Source organism: Halichoeres trimaculatus, unplaced genomic scaffold (genome assembly GCF_033239565.1).
Source record: "Halichoeres trimaculatus isolate MK-OKI-2021-1 unplaced genomic scaffold, fHalTri1.1 fHalTri1_scaffold_11, whole genome shotgun sequence".
In the NCBI taxonomy this organism is placed as follows: domain Eukaryota; kingdom Metazoa; phylum Chordata; class Actinopteri; order Labriformes; family Labridae; genus Halichoeres; species Halichoeres trimaculatus.
The window spans coordinates 26,212,689-26,236,447 of record NW_027437189.1 but is presented as its reverse complement, the minus strand read 5'-3'; the positions used below and the strand labels follow the sequence as shown (position 1 = coordinate 26,236,447).

The following is a 23,759-nucleotide window of genomic DNA, read 5'->3' as shown; positions in this document are numbered from 1 at the left end:
ATACTGGACAGGCCAGGATAAGAGAGACGGGGCCCAGCTGCTTCCCTACAACAAATATATGAGCACTTTTAAGGCCCCTGCCATTCTTCGGCCCTTACTCACACCTAAACTAAGCTCTCTGGCTTTTACCTTCAACCCTGGAGTCATTACAGTGGCTTTAAGGTAAAAAATGAAAATATCTACATAGTTTCATATAAAATCTTTTTTTTTGGCACAAACATGTCTCTTTTATGTTATGATGGTGGCATGTGGTGGGAGGAGGCCCAGAAACAACACATGCACATGAGTTCCATGATTTAAACACTTCAACATGTGTGCGATCCACACAGCTACATGCTTGTTTCATGTATGTTTGTTTACAAAGTGACACTCAAATCTACCTAAAGGAGAGTCTGTGAGGAAAAGGGGGGCCTAATCTAATTTATTAACCTGTTAGAATCTTATTATTTATTGGATGAACTGCAAAGATATCACGTGATAAAATCAATACCGGAGTCATCAGAACCTTTCCAGGAACATTACTGTGTTTCATTCAGCCAATCCAGATCAGGTATCCCTACGCGCCCCTACGGAAACCAGCCAATCAGGGAGTGAAAATCCAGTAATAGTACTCCACACATGCTTTTGGCTGCATGTAGCTCCACCCTGCATCCTCAGTACGGAGGGTGGACCGGAGCAAAGAAAACAAGTTACCTCAGTCGCGAGCCGTGTTATTGATGGCTTTCCTGAGAATGAGGGGCAGCTCTTAAACCAGGGGATATGTTAAGCGGGAAAACCAACAAGGTAAGACGCAAAGAATATTATTTGAGATGAAAAATAGGGTTTAGCTCTGTTTGGCTGGATTCGGTCACCTAATTAAACTTAGGAGTCTGTATGTGGGTTTTGGAGGGGTGTATGATGCTGCGCATGTGTTGGCTGTGCTCATTTTGGATTCACTGTCATGGTTTTCAAGTTATTTAAAGTTACAACCCAAACATTCTGAGGAGGTGGAACTCTCATGAGGAAACACAGTGTGTTTTTGTTGTTAAATAATAGATTTTAACATAGTTACAGCACATTCTTCGTAAGCTTACATGCATTAGAAAGAGAAAGTTCTGGATATGTCTGTGGAAAACGAGTGATGAGAATCGTGGAGAATTAAAGGGAGACTGAGAAGTTTCTGGATGCGTCTCACTTCATCAAACTGACATGTTATGTTCTGAATGGGGGTCATATGATGCACTAAGCAGCCCCACCACCTTCCGCACTGTTACTGCGTCAGCGCCAGTCAGACAGCGTTAATGTCGCAGTCATGTCAGAGGGCAAGAGCCCGAGCATGTGTCACAGGCAACACTTTTCTGCTCAGTTAAAGCTACTGTTGGGATTTTATTTTAGCTTGTTATGAATATAGATGTCTCTGTTTCATCTTCAGGGGACTCAGTTAGTATTTCTAAATGGTCATTTCATGTCTTCAGCTGCTGCAGAGGGGGCAGAGTCAGGTGTTTTGGCAATCAGCTTTTTTTTTATTCTTCCGCGCTTTTGGGTTCATTGAAGTTGTACATTGGGAACTAAATGTAGAAAGCAATGACTTCATTTTTTTTTTTTTGTCAGAACTCTTAACACCTGTTAGAGTTGACATCTAGTCAGACATGAAGAGGACAAGATCAGCTTAGAGATAGTCTCAATCTTACCACAGGAGCTTTGAGCCTGATTTATACAGGTTCACATAGCCCTGTATCTATAGAGAAGTTGTAGCCTGGCATGCACCTCCTTAAAAATTTTAATCAAGTATGGAAACAATGCAAAGTTCAAGCCCTGTGATTGATCAGATGGTATATACATATATACATTCTATTAGGCACACCTGTCCAACGCAAATTTCTAATCAGCCAATCACAAAGCAGCAACTCAATGCATTCAGGCATGTAGAAAAGGTCAAGACGATCTGCTGCAGTTCAAACTGAGCATCAGAATGGGGAAGAAAGGTGATTTAAGTGACTTTGAATGTGGCATGGTTGTTGGTGCAAGACGGGCTGGTCTGAGTGTTTCAGAAACTGCTGATCTACTGGGATTTTAACCCACAACTATCTCTAGGGTTTACAGAGAATGGTCCCAAAAAGAGAAAACATCCACTTAGCAGCAGTTCTGTGGATAAAAATGCCTTGTTGATGCCAGAGGTCAGAGGAGAATGGACAGACTGGTTGGAGCTGATAGAAAGGCAACAGTAACTCAAACCGAGGTCTGCAGAAGAGCATCTCTGAACCCACAACACGTCAAACCTTGAGGCAGATGGGCTACAGCAGCAGAAGACCACACTGGGTGACCCTCCTGTCAGCTAAGAACAGGAAACTGAGGCTACAATTCACACAGCAACACCAAAACTGGACAATAGAAGATTGGAAAAACGTTGCGTGGTCTGATGAGTCTGGATTTCTGCTCCACATTCAGATGGTAGGGTCAGAATTTGGTGTCAGCAACATGAAAGCATGGATCCATCCTGCCTTGTATCAACGGTTCAGGCTGCTGCTGGTGGTGTAATGGTGTGGGGGAGATTTTCCTGCCACACTTTGGGCCCCTTAGTACCAACTGAGTATGGTTTAAAGTCCACAGCCTACCTGAGTATTGTTGCTGACCATGTCCATCCCTTTATGAGCACAGTGTACCCATCTTCTGATGGCTACTTCCAGCAGGATAACGCTCCATGTCATGAAGCTGGAATCATCTCAGACTGGTTTCTTGATCATGACAATGAGTTCACTGTACTCAAATGGCCTCCACAGTCACCAGATCTCAATCCAATAGAGCACCTTTGTGATGTGGTGGAACGGGAGATTCTCATCATGAATGTTCAGCCGACAAATCTGCAGCAACTGTGTGATGCTATCATGTCAATATAGACCAAACTCTCTGAGGAATGTTTCCAGTACCTTTTTGAATCTATGCCACCAAGGATTAAGGCAGTTCTGAAGGCAAAAGGGGGTCCAACCTGGTACCAGCAAGGTGTACCTAATCAAGTGGCTGATGAGTAAATTTACTACATTTACAATACATCAGTGGTTCATTTCATCTCCTCTCTTATGTTTTTTGCAATAACGATCAACTGCTGCTCAGTTTATTTATTTATTCACTCTTATGTCAACGTAGTGTGCTCAGACTTCATTTCCATAGTTTTCTGTGCGCACAAACCAATAGTGTAGTAGAACAGGAAACTGCTGAAAGCTCTTTTAGAGAAATCTCCCTGCCAACAGGTGTTTATGAAGAGTAGTAGCAACAGGGTTGATGCTGTCACAACAGTGTAGGCTGCTACTGTGCAGCTACATCAGAGACAAAGTATAAACCAGACTGCAGTGATGTGTGGTTGAGGAGAAATAAGGTAATAAGTAAAAACGCAGCTGAGTCCTTCTTTACTAAAATATTTCAACCTGTTAAGTTTGTGAAGATATTTTGATGATGTTTTCTTGATATTTCTTCGTAAATGTTTAATTTTTACTTGGTAATTACTCCATAGGGTAAAAGACAGTTGCAAGAGTAAAGCTTCCCTTAATATTGTTTCTCTATATTCCTACTATTGACCATTTTTTGTGAAGCTTTAAGGATCTTAGATTTGTGATTAAATCTAAAATCAATCTAGAAGTGAATAACTTGCAGGTTTACCTTCCTGAAGTAAGGTAGTCTTCAATTATACTTAAGCAATTACAATTTACTGTAATCTAAGGGGGTATGTTTACCCCCAGGACACTGACACTACAGCAAACTTTTATGCGGTGTGTGTGTGTGTGTGTGTGTGTGTGTGTGTGTGTGTGTGTGTGTGTGTGTGTGTGTGTGTGTGTGTGTGTGTGTGTGTGTGAGTGAGTGAGTGAGTGTGCACGTATGCGTGACAACACTGATTAATGACTGTTTCTAGTTCATACAGCGACCAATTAATGTTGTCAGATTTCCCATCCTGCTTTGCAATGTGAGGAAAACAGTTCGGGATTAACAACAAGATAACATTGTCGGACCTTTCAGACCTTTCCTTCTCTGATAACGGCGCCTATGTGAACTATATGTAACACAGATAAGCTGGACGCTGCCTAAATTTGGATCAGATTGGAACAGGAGCTTGTGATTTTAAAAGGTCTCACTTTCTGGAGGAACTTGGGCATGTAATTGGAAATAAGTCTCCTCCTCCAGCACACAAACACTGTACCTCACCGAGCTAAGTTTAAACCCTGAGGTGCTCCACTGGAGATGCTCAGGAACCAACAGCACAATACCCCACTGTCGTATGCTTTCCTCAGTATACTGTAGGTATTGTATATTTGTAATTATTGGGTGTAACTGAGAAGTTTGATGGTCCAGAAATGGTTCATGTGTTTATTTGGGACATCCCCTGCTCACTGCCAAGGGAGGCTTTAACAGAGGCCGGTTCACATTCCCTCGTGCCAGATGCACTTACATCGAGTTCAAATCTACAGGAGCGGCTTTGATTCCCTCTCAGCTGGAAAATAACCCTGCAGCATTAAAACAAGATGGATGCAAATGATTCACAGTTTCAGCAGAAGAAGCCACAGGTTTCCTTGAAACTGAGCCTCTCTGAGTCATGAGTCTGCTTCTTCAGGCCGATCAGATCTGGTCCTCACTAATGCGCCTTAACCATCACCGGATGATGTCATCGAGTTGCTGAAGCACCCTCTCAGTTCATGGGAATCATTCTGAGGGAAAACAGATGTTGAAGTTTGTGGGTAAATATCAACAACTGCAACAGGAGGTTTTGTGGTGCTGCTTGAGCAATAGGACCTTGTGTGTGTTTGTGTGTGTGTGTGTGCTGTGCTGCAGGAGTCTTGTGAACGGAAGTGTGTCATGGTCTCGTTGACCTCACCTCGGGAACAGGCAGTCTCTGTTCCCTCCACTGCCTGTCCCACCCTTTGGACACACGCGTGCACAGTCACATACAAATGAACAGGAACACATGTATCAACACACAGTCTGGCCTGGATGCCAACAAATGATGCAGGAACTCATACAGCGGACCCTGTGAGGTACTCTGAATGGAGGGTGTGATTTAAGTATACAGGAAGTCACAAACACACCGCTGAAGGACTTTGTGTTTGTACCGCATAAAACCTGTGGAAATACAGTAGGAACCTGATGTAACAACATTTGTAACCTGTTCAGAAAGGACTGTTGTGGTGTTAAGTTTAAGAAACATGTATATGTTACAAAGACAGACTGCTGATCTATGTTTAAGGACGTTTTCAAGAGGCAAAGTGCTGGAAATTGAGAAGACCCTGTTAAGCAGCTAAACTCAACACTCCATGGCAACAAGAAGCATCAATTCTGGTCTGGCTTGGCTAATTTTTTCAGTTTCTTGTTGTAGTCAAGCTTAATATGACCTGATTTGACACAGTTTGTTTTATTTTGAAAATCACTGGCTGTTTTAATTTGGTTTATGTACAGGCTTCCTGTCCTACCTACAGTGAAATGATGCGTCACAACCCCAGCATCTGGCGAAAAATAGGATGGGTGTGTATCTCCTGTGACCTGGCCAGACCCAATAGAGTGGTGCAAGTTGACGCATATTAATTTGAATGCAAACCTCTTTGCTCCAGTGCCATGTGATGGAGCAGAGCCTGAGAGGAGACATATCTGGAGTATTTCAGCCAAAACAGGCCCTGTACTAGGGCCCGACTATTGGGTTGTCTGACTAATGGACCCTCTAACTAAAGGTCCTTCTGACTGATGGGCCTTCAAACTAAATGGTTTTCCAAGTAAAGGGTCATTTATACTAACAGGCCTTCTAACTAACTAGCCTTCTGATTTTCTGACCACTGGGCCTTCCGACTTAAGGGTTTTCTGACAAACAGGCCTTCGGACTAACAAGCCTTCTGTTTTTTTGACTTAAGGGCCTTCTGACTAAAGGTCTTTGACAAATGGACCCTTGATCAATGAGCCTTCTGAGAAGAGGATGGATTCCCTGTAATGCGAAACACCATCCCAGACTCTTAGACTCTGAACTCGAGGCTAGAGTTGCTCTAAATCCCCATGCTAGGAAAAGGAAAAGATGAAGAAAAATGATTATATATTTTAGCTCCTGCTACATCGATTCTGATCTGTTGTGAGGTTTAAGTATGCCAGTAATGAAATGTGAAAAAGGGTTTGATTTCATGCAATTTGGCCTTATGGTTGTGCTTTTGCCACAGGCGATCAAATCCAAGTGATATGAATCAAATTATATTCAAAGTAGGTCAGGAAGATCAAATGATCAAATGCAGAGTAGAGTGTCTGTGCTAAAAATAATGATGTAAAGATCTGAAGACAAAGTTCCATTATGAGCTCCTCTAATGACAAAATCTGACAGGAGTGTGCCCTCAAGACTTCTTATGATGCCTTCACTGACCATCTGCAGCTGAGCCTGAGGTCACAGAGCTCAGTCCTGGAGCCAGTCACTCCCACACAATGCACAACTCTGTTTAAAGACCACGACTATTTTTAGACAGAATGGAAGGAGCGAGAGTTTCCAGAGATGGATGTGTGCACAAATGGCTCTCTCTGTCTCTGTCTATTTGTTTAGACTTTTTATGCTTAATGTGTGTGCTTGTGTGTGTGTGCGTGCATATTTCTTACATGCGTCCAACCCCTCCTCATTCAATTCCACTACTGTCCTGTCAGCTGGCAGAGGTGCCATGAGGAAGGGGAGGGGCTTCTGGTTAGAAAGCTTGTCTTTGACTGCAGAAACCTCTGGCTTTTTTCGCTGCCAGAAGTTAAAAACCATAAGAAAAAGGAGTTTCTTGTGTGTAGCAGATGTTGCAGAGGGAGGTGGGGTCTTAGCTGTAACACAGGGGGGACACACAGGGTGTGGAAGAGGCTGTGTGTTTCCATAGGCTGTCTGCAGGGATACCTGTCTGCACGTGAGTGTTTGTGTGTGCAGAGTTTGGCTCTTTCATGGCTCAGGTTGCTTTTTACAAGTTTTCCGTGGAATTGTGGACAGGTCTCTGCTGGTTGTGACTTTTTTTTTTTTTTAACACAAATGGTCACTTTCCTGTTATGCTTTGATGGATCTTTCCATCATTAGTAAAGGTGTTGTTGAAATGTGCATCCTCAAACGGTTAATGCATGTGTTAATTTTGAGCTAATCTGAAAATGTGTTTCTTATTTTATGTTCTCTCCTGTTTTTATCCTTTTCAGCGCTGATTTTTATTATCATTAAATCAGAGAACTGAAAACTGAATCACACATGGTTGTGCAGAGGACGATGCATTTGAGCCATAACAGCCGTGACAGTAATGACTGTCTGGAGGAACATGCAGGTTGTGTTTAGTGCTCATTCACTCAGACTCAAGCAGCTGTTTTCTGTTTTGCTGTGTTGTAATCCCTCAGAGTTGTAAAACCTTCTTCACTGTGGTTTTCTTTGTTGGACTCCCAAGTTGAGCAGAATGAAGTGCCTGACTGGATTTTTTAATTGGGCAAGTGTGCAAAGTAATGCTTTCCTGGATTAAGTGGATCAGATATAAGTGGGCCTAAAGGGTTTTCAGTGATTTAGGTCTTGTACTTTTTAGATAGCTCTGTTTTGGACTGTTTTTTCTTCCTTGCCATAATTACATAGACTGGCATTCATTTCTTATCTGTGCTTAAGCCAATGTAAATGCAGCTGAAGTTAAACTGTTCTTATTTTATGACCAGAAGTTCTAACATAGCTCTTTGGGTTTCATATCTATTTTTCTGTATAGCAGCAGAAGTTATTTAAAACAAGCCAAAGTGATTGAGACTTCAACAGACTTTATTGTCATTCTGTGTGCAGCAGGTGTATTCAGAACCAAATTTCATTCGAATAGGCTTTGTTTTACACTATACAGACAGTGCAGCAAAACAAGAAAAACATTTTAATAAATCAAGACTGGGTATGTTAAATGTCAAGGTCAACGTTTAGTTAAAATTCCTGACACAAAAAAAGTAAGCTGTAAGAATGCTGATGTTTTCTGACACATACATGTAAACAATAGAAAAGACCACATAATACACATTTATTTTCATTACATTGTCAATAAAAAAAAGTATGACAGTCAGTCTGATAAAGACATGCCTCTTTAGAGTAGCAGCTGGCATTAGAAAACTGAATATACCAGTCTTAGACAAGTGGCATAACACTCATACAAATGGCTTGCCAATTTGAAAGCTGGAACATGCCACCAGGGAACTGGCATTTTCCACTCCAGAACAAGTGGTATGCCAGATACCACTGTTTGTTCTGGCCAAAAAAAATAAAAAATACCTTGCCCTTCCCATTTGTTTAGAAATAAAATACTGGGATTTGAATATACATTTGGCAGGACCTAAATAAGTCTTATATCAGTTTTGATGGTTAAATAGTGTCTTTAACTTAAAAATCTAAGCTTGTATTTTATCAGTCAAGTATTTGACTTTTAAACAATTTTTGCAGTAGGAAATGTAAAAAAGAAAAACATGTCAGCAGCTGCAAGTCACCTTAGGAGGCACCTACCCCTGCCACTGGATTCAGACAGGAAAAATAACTCTGTAGTCAGAGCTGATTTTTATGCTGATGCTCTTTTTTTTTGCTATTACAGGTCAAACAGAGGTATCACTATTACTTTTATTGGATTTCATTGGCATCTAACAACTTTTCATTAGAGCTTTAATTTTTCACAAACTCAAGTTTACTGCTATATGTTCTAATTTTTTTAGTCGTTTTGTAGCATAACGTCAGGTGGATATCTGAGCTGATTAAACAAGATATTTAACCACATTCAGAATCCCGTTTTGTCATTGGATATCACAGTCCCTGGATAAAGCCAGCCTGTTGCTTACCTAATGTGGACCAGGCTTGTGTTCTCAATGTGAGCTGGTTTGTACAGATTTGTATCTGTGTTTATTGGACACCTTAATGCCACATGCTTCACGTTAGTCAGTTGACATCCACATGACTGGTCTCCAAAATTATGATGTTCTTACTATAAAAGTCTGGATAATCTGTATTAGGTAACTGTTCATGAACATTTTACCATCAGCAGATAAAGTACAACCAGTTATTAAAGTTATTTTAGATTCTTTGTCAAAGTTTTTTCTTTTATCAACAGACTTTGTGATGATTTGTGGTCCTCTTTTATTTTAAGCAAACTTTAAACCCTCAAGAACATTTCTAAACTGGTTTTGATTCATGAGTTTGCGAGTTACTTGCATTTCATTAGGCGACACTCACTTTTCATTACATTGCTCACTATTCAGCCAAAAACTTAACATGGAATTGAAATGGTTATGTTTTTATTGATTTGAAGACGATTAATATACTCTGCTTTATAGACTACTCCCTCCTATTTCACCTCTTTTAACTCTTCCACAGATACAGATTCTCATCAGCCTGCTAATTTGTTGTAAATTACAGTAAACTGAACATTTTCACTGAAGTCCTGTTGGAATATATTGATGTTGACATTTTTTGTCTTCAGTCATTTCTGCTTTCCAGAGCTTTGCAGTTTACTCACCTTAAGATATTAAAAAGTTAAATTTCACAGCTTTCAGCGTTGCTGTTTTTACCAACACTAATGGTTATCTGGTGCTGTGCCTGGATTGCAGGACAGGATGTTGCTGCACGGTTCCCTCTCTGAGATATTTGGGGTCTGCAAACTCCTCAGGCTGCTTTCACATCCGTGCTTAATAACTTTCATTATGTCAAGAAATAGACCACAGGCCTAGTAATTGGGCCGGTTTGTGATATTTTGAAAATATTGGCGTTTTGCTTGCTAAACCAGCCCTGGGTAGAGACTAATGTTTTACCACAGTGTCAACAGGCAGAGGTGAAATGCTGGAACTCTCTCCATGGATTGATCTGATATGACGTGAGCGTGAATGTGAGATGTTTGCCCCTGGTCTTGCCTTTGTGGTGAGTTTTAATCACCATTGTTTCAGGGTTTTGACCAATCAGAAGCAAGTACCTAATCCAGCAGGGTAAAACATATCAGCAAATGCAATTTGTTGCAGGGATAAATCTGTTACCTTAATCAGAGCAATCTGTGGTCACTTTAATCAGTTGTCCTGGATATTTTATATTTTACTGGAGAAGCAGCACCATGTAAAAGCCTTCATCAAATAACCAAAGATAGAGATCTCCCTGGAAGTGGTAGGAGACAGAAATTTGGAGGATAGCATGCAAGAAAAACTGGGCACAGACTTTGGGGAGTTAAACGGTCAGCTATCATGGTGATTTCATCTTTATGAGTTAAGAGTTCCAGTCCCCTCATATGAACCTCTGTGTTGCAGCTTGTATCTGAGTCCATATGATGCTTTATATAGCCTCCAGTTGCAGCAGTGCATCCCTGTCTGACCACGATTGCCTGTGGGTGGATTATATAGTGGTCTTGATTGTGTCTGAAACTCAAAGAATGCTGCCAACCTCTCATCTGTGTGTTTATCTCTGTGCCCACATCACCGCTGTGGTGAGGCTGACAGGTTCCTCTTTTAAACTCGCCCTGTGTGCAGAATCATGCAAGCTCATACACACCAAGTTTAAGGTTATTGCACAAGTTCAGAGAGGAAAATGAGGGCATATTTTAGTCTGAATCCACAAATGTACACACAAGCAGAGGTTGTATGACTGTGTGTGTGTCTGTCTGTGTGTGTCTGTCCATGTCAAGATGTATAGTTCTTGGTCAGCAGGGATGGATGTTGAGGCAGAGCTAATGAGAAAGAAGTGCATGTGAAGTCACTAGACCGTGAGGAGTAGGGGGTTGTCATCTCAGAGTTAAGGAAAGACTGGACTTGGAGTTAAAAAAAAAGGAGAGATAAATCAACAATTCATGGAAACGGGATCAAGATGAGACAACACAAAACCTAAGTGAAATAAAATTTGTTCTGTGACTGTGAAAAGTACCGACCAGAAGAGGCCAAATCCCGCTGAGCCAAGTGAAAATGATTTAAAGGGAAAAACACGATCTCAAAAAGAAAAAACTGCACGGCTTCAGAGAGCGACGTCAATCCCCTGACCACAACACATTTCACAACAGACATCAGCCTTGAAGCCACCCAGCCTGTGCACCTCCACCATCCTTGTTGCTGTGGTTGGAGTACACTTGTAGTGGAGCAGGCCAGCAGCCGCCGAACAGTGCTGGCACAGGGTGATGCCAGGCAGGCAGCTGTCCAAACACTGTCCAGTCCCAGAGCAGCAGAATAATGGAAAAAGTGTGCAAACAGCACCCTTTCTTTGTTACCAAGGAGGAAAAGCATACAGAGGAGAATAAAATCTCTTAATGTGTTTTTATTAGCTGAATAAGAGACTGTAGCACATGAAGTCTTTCTCACATGTTGACACTGTGTGTGGGTTAGCTTGTATTCATGTGAGTGAAGAAAGCATGATCCATTTCATCATACCCATGTTTATCATGATACATTGTACAACCCTGCAAGCATAGTCAAAATGAAGCAGTTCAAAGTTGCTGTGAGAAGTTTTAATGTAGACTTGGTTGTGGTGACCCCTTTGGATGAAACCTGTTGAGGTTGTCTGTGATGAAGACTGCTTCATCTATGCGCAAACTAAGCTTGAAGTCAAAAGAATTTTCACTCCGAGACAGGATTGTCTTGAGGCACAAATCAGAGGAAGGGCACGGAAAAATTTCTGCAGCTTTTGAAGGTCCCAGTCAGCCCAGTTGCCTCCATCATCTGTAAATGGAAGAAGTTTAAAACCACCTGGACTCTTCCTGGATCAGTCCGTATAAACTGATCGTTTCTCCCTTACTAAGAGCCTTAGTCAGGGAGGTGACCAAGAACTGGATAGTCACTCTGTCAGAGCTCCAGTAATTCTCTATGGAGAGAGGAGAACCTTCCAGAAGGACAACCATCTCTGCAGCAATCCACCAATCAGGCCTGTATGGTAGAGTGGTCAGAAGGCACCTGAATGACAAACCATAAGAAAGAAAGTCCTCTAGTCTAATAAGACAAAGATTGAACGCTATGGCGTGAATGCCAGGCATCATGTTTAGAGAAAAGCAGGCATTGTTCATCATCTGGCCCATACCATCTCCACAGTGAAGCATGGTGGTGACAGCATTAAGCTGTGGGGATGTTTTTCAGCAGCAGGAACTGGGAGACCAGTCAGGATAGAGGAAAAGATGAATGCAGCAATGTACAGAGAGACCCTGGATGAAAACCTGCTTCAGAGCGCTTTTGACCTCAGACTAGGGCGACGGTTCATCTTTTAGCAGGACAATGACCTGAAGCACACAGCCCTGATATTAATGGAGTGGCTAAACAATGACTCTGTGAATATCATTGAGTGACTCAGAAAGAGCCCATACTTGAATCCAGTCCAACAAGAGATCTGAAAATGGATGTGTATTGACACTCCCCATCCAAACTGATGGAGCTTGAGAGGTGCTGCAAAGAGGAATTGGCCTAACTGTCCTAAGATAGGTGTGCCAAGACTGTAGCATTATATTCAAAGAGAGTTGAGGCTGTAATTGCTGCCAAAGGTGCATCAACAAAGTATTGAGCAAAGGCTGTGAATACTTATGTACATGTGATGCCTTAGTTTTGTTTTTTTTTAATAAATTTGCAAAAGTTTAAAAAACCCTTTTCATTGTTGTCATGGGGTACTGTGTGTAGCATTTGGGAAAATAAATGAATTTATTTCATTTTGAAATGAAGCTGTGACATACAATATGGAAAAAGTAAAGCGAATACTTTCTGGATGCACTTTACCATATATGACACTTAGTTATACAGTGTATCATCCTAATTACCAAAATCCTGTATGCCAAAGGATCATTGTCCCAATGTGCAACAAAGGATCATGTCCTGCTCAAAATCCCATGTTTGATGATTTCCAGAATATGAGTACTGCCTCTCAGCATGACATTGCATAAACTGCCCTCCCCTCCCTCCTCCTTTCTTGCATCCAAGCATGAAATCATGCTTAGCAATCCTCATCCTTAGCCATGGTTTAGAAGTGTTCTCATGTTCAAAGAGTCACGTCAGGTCCAGTCATCTGAGGAGCTGAGCCCATGTTGGGAAACAACATGGGAATGGGAATGCAAACCACAGTCACACACAAACACTGATACACACCAGCATGTATGCTAACCCAAACTGACAGTAGATTTCTCTCCACTCCCATCTTAAGAATTAAATCAACACGTCGGCTCTTTAATTTGGTCCCAAACCCTCACACACATTCAAACACACTGAGGATTATAGCGCGGTTTGGGCGGGAACCACAAGGATTATTACTGGAAAGTTACACAACCAGAACAGAAGTTCAAGAGGCAAATGGAGAGAAGAATAAGTGTTGGATGTGGAGTCGTGCACTCATTCACACAGCTATGCTCTCTGGTCTGCTCAGGTTAAAGCTGACAACTCTAATCTCCTGTCATTGTTACAGTCCACTAAGCCATGTCTTTGTTTATGTTTTTTTTTTTTTTTTAAAGAGCAGTTTGGGAAAGTCCAGTTTGGCAGAAGGTCTGTGTGTCTTGTTTTCATCCAGTCAGATTGAAGTGTGAAGAGGAACAAAACAACATTTAACAGCTGCCAAGTCAAACTCATGGAACGAGGTCAAACAGAGATCATTGTTTCTGAAAGGAGGCTGAGGAATAACTTGTGGTCCTGTATCAAGTTTCAGAGTATGAGTGTAATTTTTCCCTTCTGTGTTACTGTGCAGGGGGGGAAGGGCGAGCCCCACGTCTTCAAGGAAAAGACCTTCAAGAAGAAGCGGCAGTGCAGTGTGTGCCGGCAGAACATCGACAACATTGGCTCCTTCTGTAGAGGTACAATGAATCAGAAAACTAGCCTCATCATGCCAAGTTAACCCTGTGGCGCACACCAGATGTTCCAAATCAGGAAAGCTCTAATGAAACTCCATTTTCAGACTCTTACCATGTATTGATGCAAAATAAGAGAGTTTATATCTTGATGCAGTAATACTACAAGCCAAAAACACCTTGCTTTGGTGTTTTAAATGAGTCATAATCTATATGTGTCCTTCTATATGGTGTGGGTTAACAAGTAGAGTTAATTGGATTAATACTAACTTCTCCATGTTTTTTTTAAATTGGAAATATATTAACGGTGTTGTAGCTACTTTTAAAATCATAAAACAGGTCTCTGTCAACTCTTATTTAGAGTCCAGCGAAAGCTTCACAAGTTAATTTGTAAAATCTGAGCAACATGTTATATCAACGTACTCATTCGACCATCCTCCTGTTTTGTTTCCTCCTTTCCTCCTCCTCCTCTCTTTTTTTTTAGGTTGCAAGACAGCTACACACAGGAAGTGCGAGGCCAAGGTAAGTTCAAATTCAAAATTTTAGCCTCTTTAGAGGAAAATTCCAGTTATTTTTGGTACACAAACACAGATGTGATACTTCTGTTTGACCTGCAAAAGCAACCAACACCATCAGCAACATGACTGACTGTTTATGTTTTTATTTTAATGTGTGCTCTAGCACTGCCATGGTCCAGTGTCAGAATGCAGCTTCACAGTGAGAAACAATATAGAACGTTGAAAGACAGCAGGAGGTCTTTTACTGACAAACATACAAGTGTTTGCACCACATTTCATTGGCTCTAACTGATTGTGTTGTGGGTTGCAGCTCCAAACAGCTTTACTCTTGAGGTTACGAAAGTACGCCAGAGGGTGAAAGAAGTGGTCAGTTGGTGTAACCAATAAACATCAGTTGGTGTAACCAATGTTTCTCATAAAAAATTGGATATTGTGCAAAAAAGTTACTGTGAATGTGATTTTCTCAGTCTACTGCACTGTAAAAATGTAATTAAAAATGATTTTAAACCTACTGACCCAAAAAAATAGAAAACATCCATGTCTGCAGCATACTGAGTTGCTCAGTACAACAAAACCCATATTGTCAAGTTTAGTAATGAAATATTCAAAATATCTTTTGAGATATTTCATAACAAATACCTTATTTCATCAGTACACTTGCATAATGTCTAGGAGAGTGAGCCATTTAATACCTTTACTTTTGGTTACACCATTTGAAAATTTAATGGGACTGGTTCTTTAAATGGTTAAAAGTGGTAAAAATGTCGTAAAATACTATGACACCAACAGAAATGCAAATTACACATTTAAGCTGTCGTTCAGAACTGTGATGCATTCACTTGCACTCTGTTAATCTTGATACACAAATGTTACTCATTTGAACTCTTAATAGTAAAACACATGATCACAGTCCAACATGAAGACGTGTCACCCAGTGGGTAATGATGCTAACACCATAACAACAGGTTACTTTGCCCTTCTGAGGTTAGTTTACTCTTCATTGGGATATTTTTTCCTTTTTTTGGACTTCCATTATGGGTAATCAATCTTTTTCTCTTGTTTAAATGTGTTTTACGCTCTCCTATGGGTGTTTTTACCAAAGTTAACAGCTTAAACCCAGTCTGTTAGTTGTTTTTTAAAGAGACCATGTGCAGCTACTTAGCTGTGCCAGAGTTAGCCCTTAGCTAATTTACATCTCTAGTCATAATAGAAAATCCATATCTACATGATCAGATACAAGTTCAGGGGTCAGAACATGGTGCTTTGTTTGGAAACTGGGAGGAGGCATTAACCATAGTTGACGCAGGCCAGCTTTAGTGTCTCAAGCACATACTTGTTGTTGAATCAATAGGTTGATCATGTACCACTTTTTTACCACAGAGCTCCCACATTGGCATAAAACTAAAGATCCTTACAGCAGCTTTGAGTAAAAAGTTTTTGAAACTATTTGGAGACATCAGGTTAAATCTGCGAGCATCGCCAGCCACCATGACCTGACCAAGCTGAGGTTAAGCCCAGATCCCGACCATCTAATCTGGCGAAGCCTCTTGGAGTAAGCTTTTCTCAACATCAACACTGTGTCTGTGGATTTAACTTAATGCATCATGAAGAATCAATCCTCTGAGCTGTTTTCAGGATTGTTAAACCTGAGAGGTAAAAGATACAAGGCAGAGTCTGCACAAGGGCAGAAGTCTCAGGATCTCTAATATGAAGGCCTCTCAGTTACATTCCTCAGCCGGAGCTGCAAGCCTGGCTCACTGCTGCCTCTGTGAAAGGCTCATTGATGGAGGGATGGTATAATGAATAGACAGAGGGATGCAGAGGGGGAGAATGCCAGCCATGGGCAAAGTGACGGAGAGGAGGTCGAGGGTGAGGCCAGGGGAGGCTTGGCAAGGAAGAGGCGAGGGAGAGACGGCCAGGGGCGAAGGCATGTGGCAAAGACGAGGGTCATTCCTCCAGCATGGCTTCAGTTTAACTCAAGAAAAGAGCAGGTTGTTTTTTAACAGCCTTACTGTAACTATGTAATGTGTTGTTGACTGGTTGTTGACTGGTTGTTGACTTGTTAGCCTGTGATAACCATCGGTGCTGCCCAGGAAGGGAGAGGTCAGATAAGACAGGGCGTGGGGGTCTGGCTGCTGGGTCCATCTCGGCCTTTATCTTTCAGTGTGTGAGGGAAATCAGAGGCAGACAGTTCTTTTCCGCTGCACAATGAAAATTAAAATGCATAGGTGAAAACAAAGACACGCCTCATGTGTGTGATTTCCTGTTTGATCAGCTTAGGTCTCCACACCAGCTGCTCTTACCTGAGTGTTTCTCATGCTTTTTTCCTCACTTGCTGTCACATTTGGAAGTTATTACCTAACCTTGTGAATGAATCAGCTCCCCCTTACCTCTTCGGTGTTTATGTGCACTCACATCTGGAGATCTGCCCTCTGTCATCTGTGAGCCTACTCCCCCCCAGGTTTCTATTTACATCTCCACTCGGTTGGTGTTGCTGTTGCTGTGTGACAAATCATCTCATTACATCGTGTAGAATTGGTCCGTGTGTCTGCTCCGCATCTTTTGGAAAACCCTCTCCTACTTAAAACTCCCCTCTGAGAGAGAACGACCAGATCCCAGAGCGGGGACAGTTCATGTTTTGTTTTCATTTTGATGTCCTCTGTCTCTCTGTTCCCGACTCTTTCGCCCACAGGGTCATCAGCACCCAGCTGACCTGTCTCTGTGCTATTTAAAACACACAGACTATCTTATTTTCAATCACACAAAACACATAAACATGGGGCAATGGACAGATTTATTCCAGCATGTTCTCCTCTCAGAACACAGTTTCTCCTTATCTCTGATCCTAAGAGGAAAATTGAGTCCACGGGGAATTTGGGAGTGGGAGGGGAGGATGAGAGGGGTCACCAGGCAGAGAGATGTGCTGCGGAGGGTTGGGGAGAGACGCTGAAGGAGGGGAGTGAGAGGAACAGTGGGAGGAGGAAGGATTAAAATGAGAGAAATGCAGCCTGTGACGACTTCACTGGCATGTCGGTCTAATTAGACAGAGGAGGAATTTCCGCTGGTCGGCAAACACTCAATGACTTTCTGCTCCGCTCTCAAACAGAGTGACACAGGAGAAACCCTTCAGTACGAAATCACACAGGCTGCTTCAGTCACCGGGTGTACGGCTGATAAGGAGAGAAATGTAGACCGTATAAAACATAGACGTGGTGTCAGTGACATCACCTGAGGTTGGTTTCTGACAAGGCGTAAAAGATGACGATTGATGATGATTACCACAGCCGCTCCTACTCACTTTTGGCCAATCTTGAAACACTCCTAAAAACAAAATTAAAGCCACAGCCTCGTCACCTGATAGCTACCACATGCCCACCTGTCAATCAAATCAGCCACACACCTTATTAAGCATACTGTTGGCCTTAGTATTATCAAGTTATAGAAAATATTTAATTTTCCCCATTGAAATAAATTGAAATGTCATTAACCTGTCCCAGACCCCGGAAAAACACAGCATTCTTTGGTGCATGTCTTTAAAGGGGCTGTGAGGAGTTTGAAAGTGATCTTGAAAAAGTCTCCCTTCTAGATATATGCCTGATTGTAATCCACACTTTTGTGTGGTTTATTGCTGGTTTCAGGTTATTTTAAATTGCTACTTTTTAGCTTCCAGTTCAGGTCGACCAGGACCGGATTGATTTACTATTGATACGATTGATTTATTATTTTAGTCAAGGCCTCTATGACAACACCACACCGGCTGACAAAGTTTAGTAGTTAGAAGAGATAATACACAGATATCTGTGTTTTTCTCTGCTGAAAATGATTTCTGTGATTAATTTTGTAGTGATGGTGGACACAGGAGCTTCACTGTCAGACAGAAAAAGGACAGAAGAGCAGAAGAAAGCTAAACAGGAGAGTGATACAGCCCAAGCTAAAGGCTAATTAGCTATAAAACAGGGGCTAAACCGTTTGTGATAATGTTCATTCCAACTCACAGTCAGCAGTTATTATGCAGTGGTCTGTTCAAACTTGAGAGTCTATCAATAAAATGAAGAGTGAGGTTACGTTAGCTCTGCTTGGTAGATGACTGGCAGGACATAAAAAAATAGAAAATAGAATAGAAAGTACTTTATTTATCCCAGAGGGGAAATTCAGGAGTCACAGCAGCAATCAAGAAAACAAAAGTAAGAAAGGATTTACTAACGTTACACATTACAGGCATGTCTTAGAGCACTGGACTGCCAGCTGTGCTTTAAACATTATTGGTTCAGAAAAATCTATATTATATGTTCCTGATTTGTATTCATGTTTCATTCAGTTTATTTTCTATATTTACTTTTAATGACCTGTTTTGATTGTGACAACAAACATTTACATCCAACCTACAACAAATGAAAATCCTACAGTTGCACAGATCTGCAGTTGATTCAAGCCCCATAAAAACTTTAACAGTCCCTTGTTGTTTCTCTTTACGTCTTCACTGACAGACTTACAGATTTGATATCACCACAGCCCAGTCTATGGTTCTGACAGGAAACATGTCTGGATGATAAGTGGTTGTACAGATGGTGTCTGCTGGCATTGCAGAGCTGCATATCACTGTAATTACAATCCCTGCTCATCCTCTGTGTATCAGTATTCCTACTCGTCTATCGTCCTTATCCTCTGAAAAAAAAACATCTGACATGAACTGTTTGAAGCGTCTGCTCCTCTTTACAAGAAGAGGATGTACAGTTTAATACAGATAGATGGAATGGAAGAAGGGGAGGAAACAGGGATGAGAGGAAGATCAACATGACCCTTGATGTTTCTGTAACATGAAAGTCTTTCATCAGGACTCCACATCCTCTCCTTCTCTGTGTTTTTAGAAAAGAAAAAGCTTTTTAGACAGAGGACAGATCAACTAAACAACAGTATAAAAACCATTCAAACCCTTTAACTTGTTTACTGGAACTATTTTCCTCCAGGCCACGGTGCTAATAAGGCTGGATTCTTTCAGGCTTACAGAAACAAAACAAAGGAAGTGATGAGGAGCTGGAATGATGGAGTAATGTTGTGTTTCCCAACATAAGCTCAACACGACAGCTGACCTAACAAGCCCCTCATCCCACAGACTTCCTTTCATATGTGAACCTCATCGTCACATGACTTCCTGATTGTTGCTATAGGAACATGTCACTCATGGATTTTAGAACACGTCTGCCACAGCTGGAATTTCAGCTCCTTTCAGGATAAAGTTTAGTTTAATGGCATCAACAGAGAGAAATCCCTGGTTACATTTTTGCGGCCTTGAGCTCAGACCTCTGGTTCCCGTCCCGTCGACCTTGAACTTCACCAAATCTTGGAGCAGTCAGTTCGAGCCATTCAGATAACGAGATCCAACTGTATCGTTTTAACATTTCAGAGACTACGGTTGTCTCTTCTGTCAAACGGAGTCGCCACTTTATCACAGACAGCTCCGGTAATTGCCGAGATAGGCTGGTGTGTTTTGAGTTCAAGCTGTGAGTGCGTGTGTGTGTCTGTGTGTGTGTGTGCGGGAGTATAACCAAGGAATGAAGGAGTGGGTGGACGATGTTGATGAGAGTTAAAACCATAAGCATGACAGCTAAGTTAGCCAAGTTGGGACAACGCCAGGGCGTGATTGTGTGTGTGTGTGTGTGTGTGTGTGTGTGTGTGTGTGTGTGTGTGTGTGTGTGTGTGTGTGTGTGTGTGTGTGTGTGTGTGTGTGTGTGTAAGGGTACCAGTGGGGGCATAAGCCACACTAATTGGCTGGTGGGTTTGGTCTGTCCTGACTCTAACAGGAAGAGATCTTTTGTATATCTCTCTAAAAGTCTTTAGATGTGACACAGACTGAGTCACAGAAGGTTTCCACTTTAATCCAAATTACAACAAAATCCCAGGAGGTCTTTTTTTAAACAGTTAAAATGTCTTTACCGAAACAATATGGTGACACAAACCTCTAATCTCCCTGAGAGCGGCTCAACGTTGTATTTGTCATCTTTGGATTCATCACCCCTCTCTGAGAACCATTAAGGGGTTTTCGATGCACGTTTTACTTCCTCCTTTGATTTGCCACATGTCATCTACCTGTCTAATTAAGTCCGCACATCTGAAAAAGTGCCCTGTAGGGTTTCCAGAGATGTCTCCTTCTAATAAAGTCTGGTGACTTCTTGTCATGTGTTTTTTTAAATAAATTTTGCACAATCAGAAATAGTGCATTTAGAGAGCTGTATGGACATTCGACTGCTTAAAAACTTGCCCATCCTTTAAAGAACTTAAAAGATTATGTAATGCCTTTGACTAATCAATTCAGACAGCAGAAATTTCACTCACATGACTGATTTGCTGACCCTCACTGTGTGGATTGCAATCTGTGCATTTATCTCCAGAGAGTATGAAACAATGCCAAAAAGTACAGACTTGTCCAAAAGGCTTAAAACTATGAAGATCTCTTGATTTTACCCCCTGTAGACTGGTCAGATGGCCAAAGCAACTCAATTCATTACTGGTTTAAGCGTGAAGCATGAAGCAGGTAAATGTTGTCATCACAGCCAACTTCTGGTGAAACTACACTTTGAAATGAGACCTGTTGACCTGAATGTAGTCACTTCATTTCATTTTGGAACAACGAAAACGTTTTTTTAAAGTTTATGTGACAGTTAAAGGGAGTGATTATTATAAGAGAAAAAAAAAGGACTGGAAAGCAACCAAGACCTGAACCTGAACCACAGAGTTTTTTATGCTGTGGATTGTTGAGGGTGATGGGCTCTAAAGAAACCACTGACAATGCTTTTTGTGTCTAAAGAATGTAAAAGCATTTTTGTCCATATAGTAAACACTGTTAAGGGCGAAGCATGCTGCAGATATAGAACGAGGCGGGGCCTCGTGCTTTGGAGAGTTAACTGTGGCTTCTTATCATGAGAATAGATGACAGGGAGGCTCAAACCACAGAAAGCACACAGAGAGGGGGGATCTGTAATGATGCCTTGTGTTGGTTCGCACGATAGTTTTCCATTGTTGATGTCTCCCAGTCTCATCCCTCCCAAAACTTCCTGCTCTGTTTATTTATCCGTGTTTATTTCTGGCCAGCTTCAAGCTTTCTGCCCGTGTTTGGTTTGGGAAGATGGGAAGATGGTGATGGTGCATAAGAACACAACTGAGGCCTTCTTTATGTTCCTCTAGACTCACCGTACAGGCAACATGTGCACATTCTCCATCTGTATAGCTCCATAACAGGGAATTGCATCCCACACGGTCATTAAAGCTCCACCACAGGGGCCCATGTGACGTCTGATGGCTTCATACCCCGGCTCAGCTGCTTGGAGAGGAAAACCAAACGGTGACAGACAGACGGACAGACAGAGCCCCTTTTCTTTCCTTATGGGGTCAAAAACAAGTGTGGGAACAAGAGCCAAAGAGAGGGAAAGAGGGAAACAAAGGAAAAACACGCTTTGTTAGCCTACCTCACGTACAGAAATCTGTGATATGCAACCCCTTGGTTAAATCCAGAGGATTCAAATGTTTTACCTATGGGTGTTGATTTTGCTCAGCCGTGGCCTCGAGGTCCCCTCATGTTAGGCCAGCAGCTTTCTGGTTTTCCCATAAAGTCCACCTTGTCATGATTAAGAGGCATTAGGCATGTGGGGTCCATTTGAGGTGCAGTTATGAAACTGAGCCAGGTAAGTCTCAGACCGGCTGTTCAATGAGTCCTGCAGGTTTAGGGGAAAGGGACCATCTGCTTATTGGACTGCCAGGCATACATGACAAAGTTAGACTCAAAGTAGGTTTTGTCCAAGCTCAGGATGTCAGTGTATGCACAGGGTAGTCATCTCACATCAGCACACCTTAAATTTAACACAAGTGGTAACTATATGTAATTTTTGATAGTCATGGCAGTGGTTTCTGATCTCATTTATATGTTTGCCTCACGGAGTCATTTGTCTGAGTTTCATACCCTTTATATCTCCCATTCTTTAAGACGAAAAGAGAGCATATTTGTATATTTGCAGTGATCCATCCACTTTACAGTTTGTGTGTGTGTGCTCCGAGCTCTCTTTCACTGGTGATGATGATGAAGATGAAAGCACAAGGTCACAGCCAGCACAGTCTTTCACTGCTGATTCGTTACAGCTTTCATCAGAGCCCTCTGATTGGCTCTCTCCAGGGATTTTAAGGAATGGGAATGCTATTAAGCCTGAGGCTGACCATTAAAGGAAATGCTACATGAGCGCTGTGATCATATGTGACCGAGGACCAGATGGTTTGATCTGGAGCTCACAGATGGAGTGACAAGCAGATCTTTGTAGCCCCTCTCAGAGAACTACGACCCTTTGTACACAGAAGAGTCTAGATAGTGTGGGTAAAAAAATTTGCATCATGGGGACAATTAGCAAGGGTTGTAAATGTGATTACATCCACCCCTGGCTTTGGTCCTCCTACATGTAGTGTCTGTCACAGAGTAGTTAGCTTTTTTTAAAACCACCTACCACAAATGACTTTTGAATGTTGTAGGTACTACAAACTGCCTACTTCTTTTGAATGTAGCATGTAGTTTATATGGACCCAAATAATTTTCAATGAAACAAACAGCTACCTGTAAGATTGGTATCCCCTCGGTATCAAATTAGAATTAGCAAAATTCACCAGTTTTCGTTTAGTGCTTCTTCGCTGTAAATGTAACAGACTGTTGTTGACTGTTTAGTGTTGTAGTATTGTGATCGTACTGGTAACACAGTAAGTGGAGGTGATTAACTTAAAGCTGACTGTCACCCGCAAACCACAGGAAAAGAACAACACTAGCGCTGTGCTATAGGAAACAGTATGCAAGGTAAACTGTGGCAGTTTTCCATATTGTTATGATACTGGCAATGCCTACTGGTTTGGTGGAAATTGAGTCTGTAAAACAAGGGTGAAATCTACAGTATGTCAAAAACTCCTGGGGTCATTGCACAGACAATTAGGTCCTGTGTTCCCACAGCCCAGAAATCATCACTAACAAAGTCATTCCAAGAAAAAATAGGCTGATCGAAAAGGGTTTCAGTCTACCTTGCATACTGTTTCCCGCAATGCTGGCACTAATGCTGTTTGTCTATGCAGGTGGCATTCAGGTTAAGCAAATGTCTACCATTTAAAGACATTTACATTATGATGAGGTGAAGTTATGCGAAAGAAACCCGAGTCAATCTTCTCACATTTTGTCAAGAGGTGTTTACTTCTAAAAAATTCACATAAGTCAATTTAAACAACTTAATTGACTTTTTTCAAACAATATGAAGATTATATAGAAGTAGGTTTTCACAGAAATATAATAACCATTTTCTTCTCTTGCTTGATTTTATTAGCATAATAATGTAACTGATCTGTTATGGTAGTGTATTGATCATGTATCTTCGCCACTGCTTGAGTTATGTTACACACTCCATCTGGCAGACACATATTGATAGTGTACCTATGGTTCGTTTTGTACATTTATGATAAAGTTGAAGCAAAGACCCAACAGAACAGTCAGACTACATGCAAA

The 23,759-nt window shown here is 41.6% G+C and overlaps 1 protein-coding gene across 6 annotated transcripts in view; it reads left to right on the top strand.

The window, feature by feature from the left end:
• tns2a (tensin 2a) overlaps window positions 1-23,759 on the top strand; it is a 71,474-nt gene that overhangs the window by 12,181 nt on the left and 35,534 nt on the right. For 5 of the 6 annotated variants that reach the window (XM_074680790.1, XM_074680788.1, XM_074680789.1 and 2 more), the window contains exons 2-3: window positions 13,622-13,727; window positions 14,206-14,243. In XM_074680790.1, coding sequence (XP_074536891.1) covers window positions 13,622-13,727; window positions 14,206-14,243 — 144 coding nt within the window. Of the gene's footprint in view, window positions 1-675; window positions 784-13,621; window positions 13,728-14,205; window positions 14,244-23,759 lie in introns of those variants that run through there. The other variant, XM_074680792.1, reaches the window with a different exon arrangement.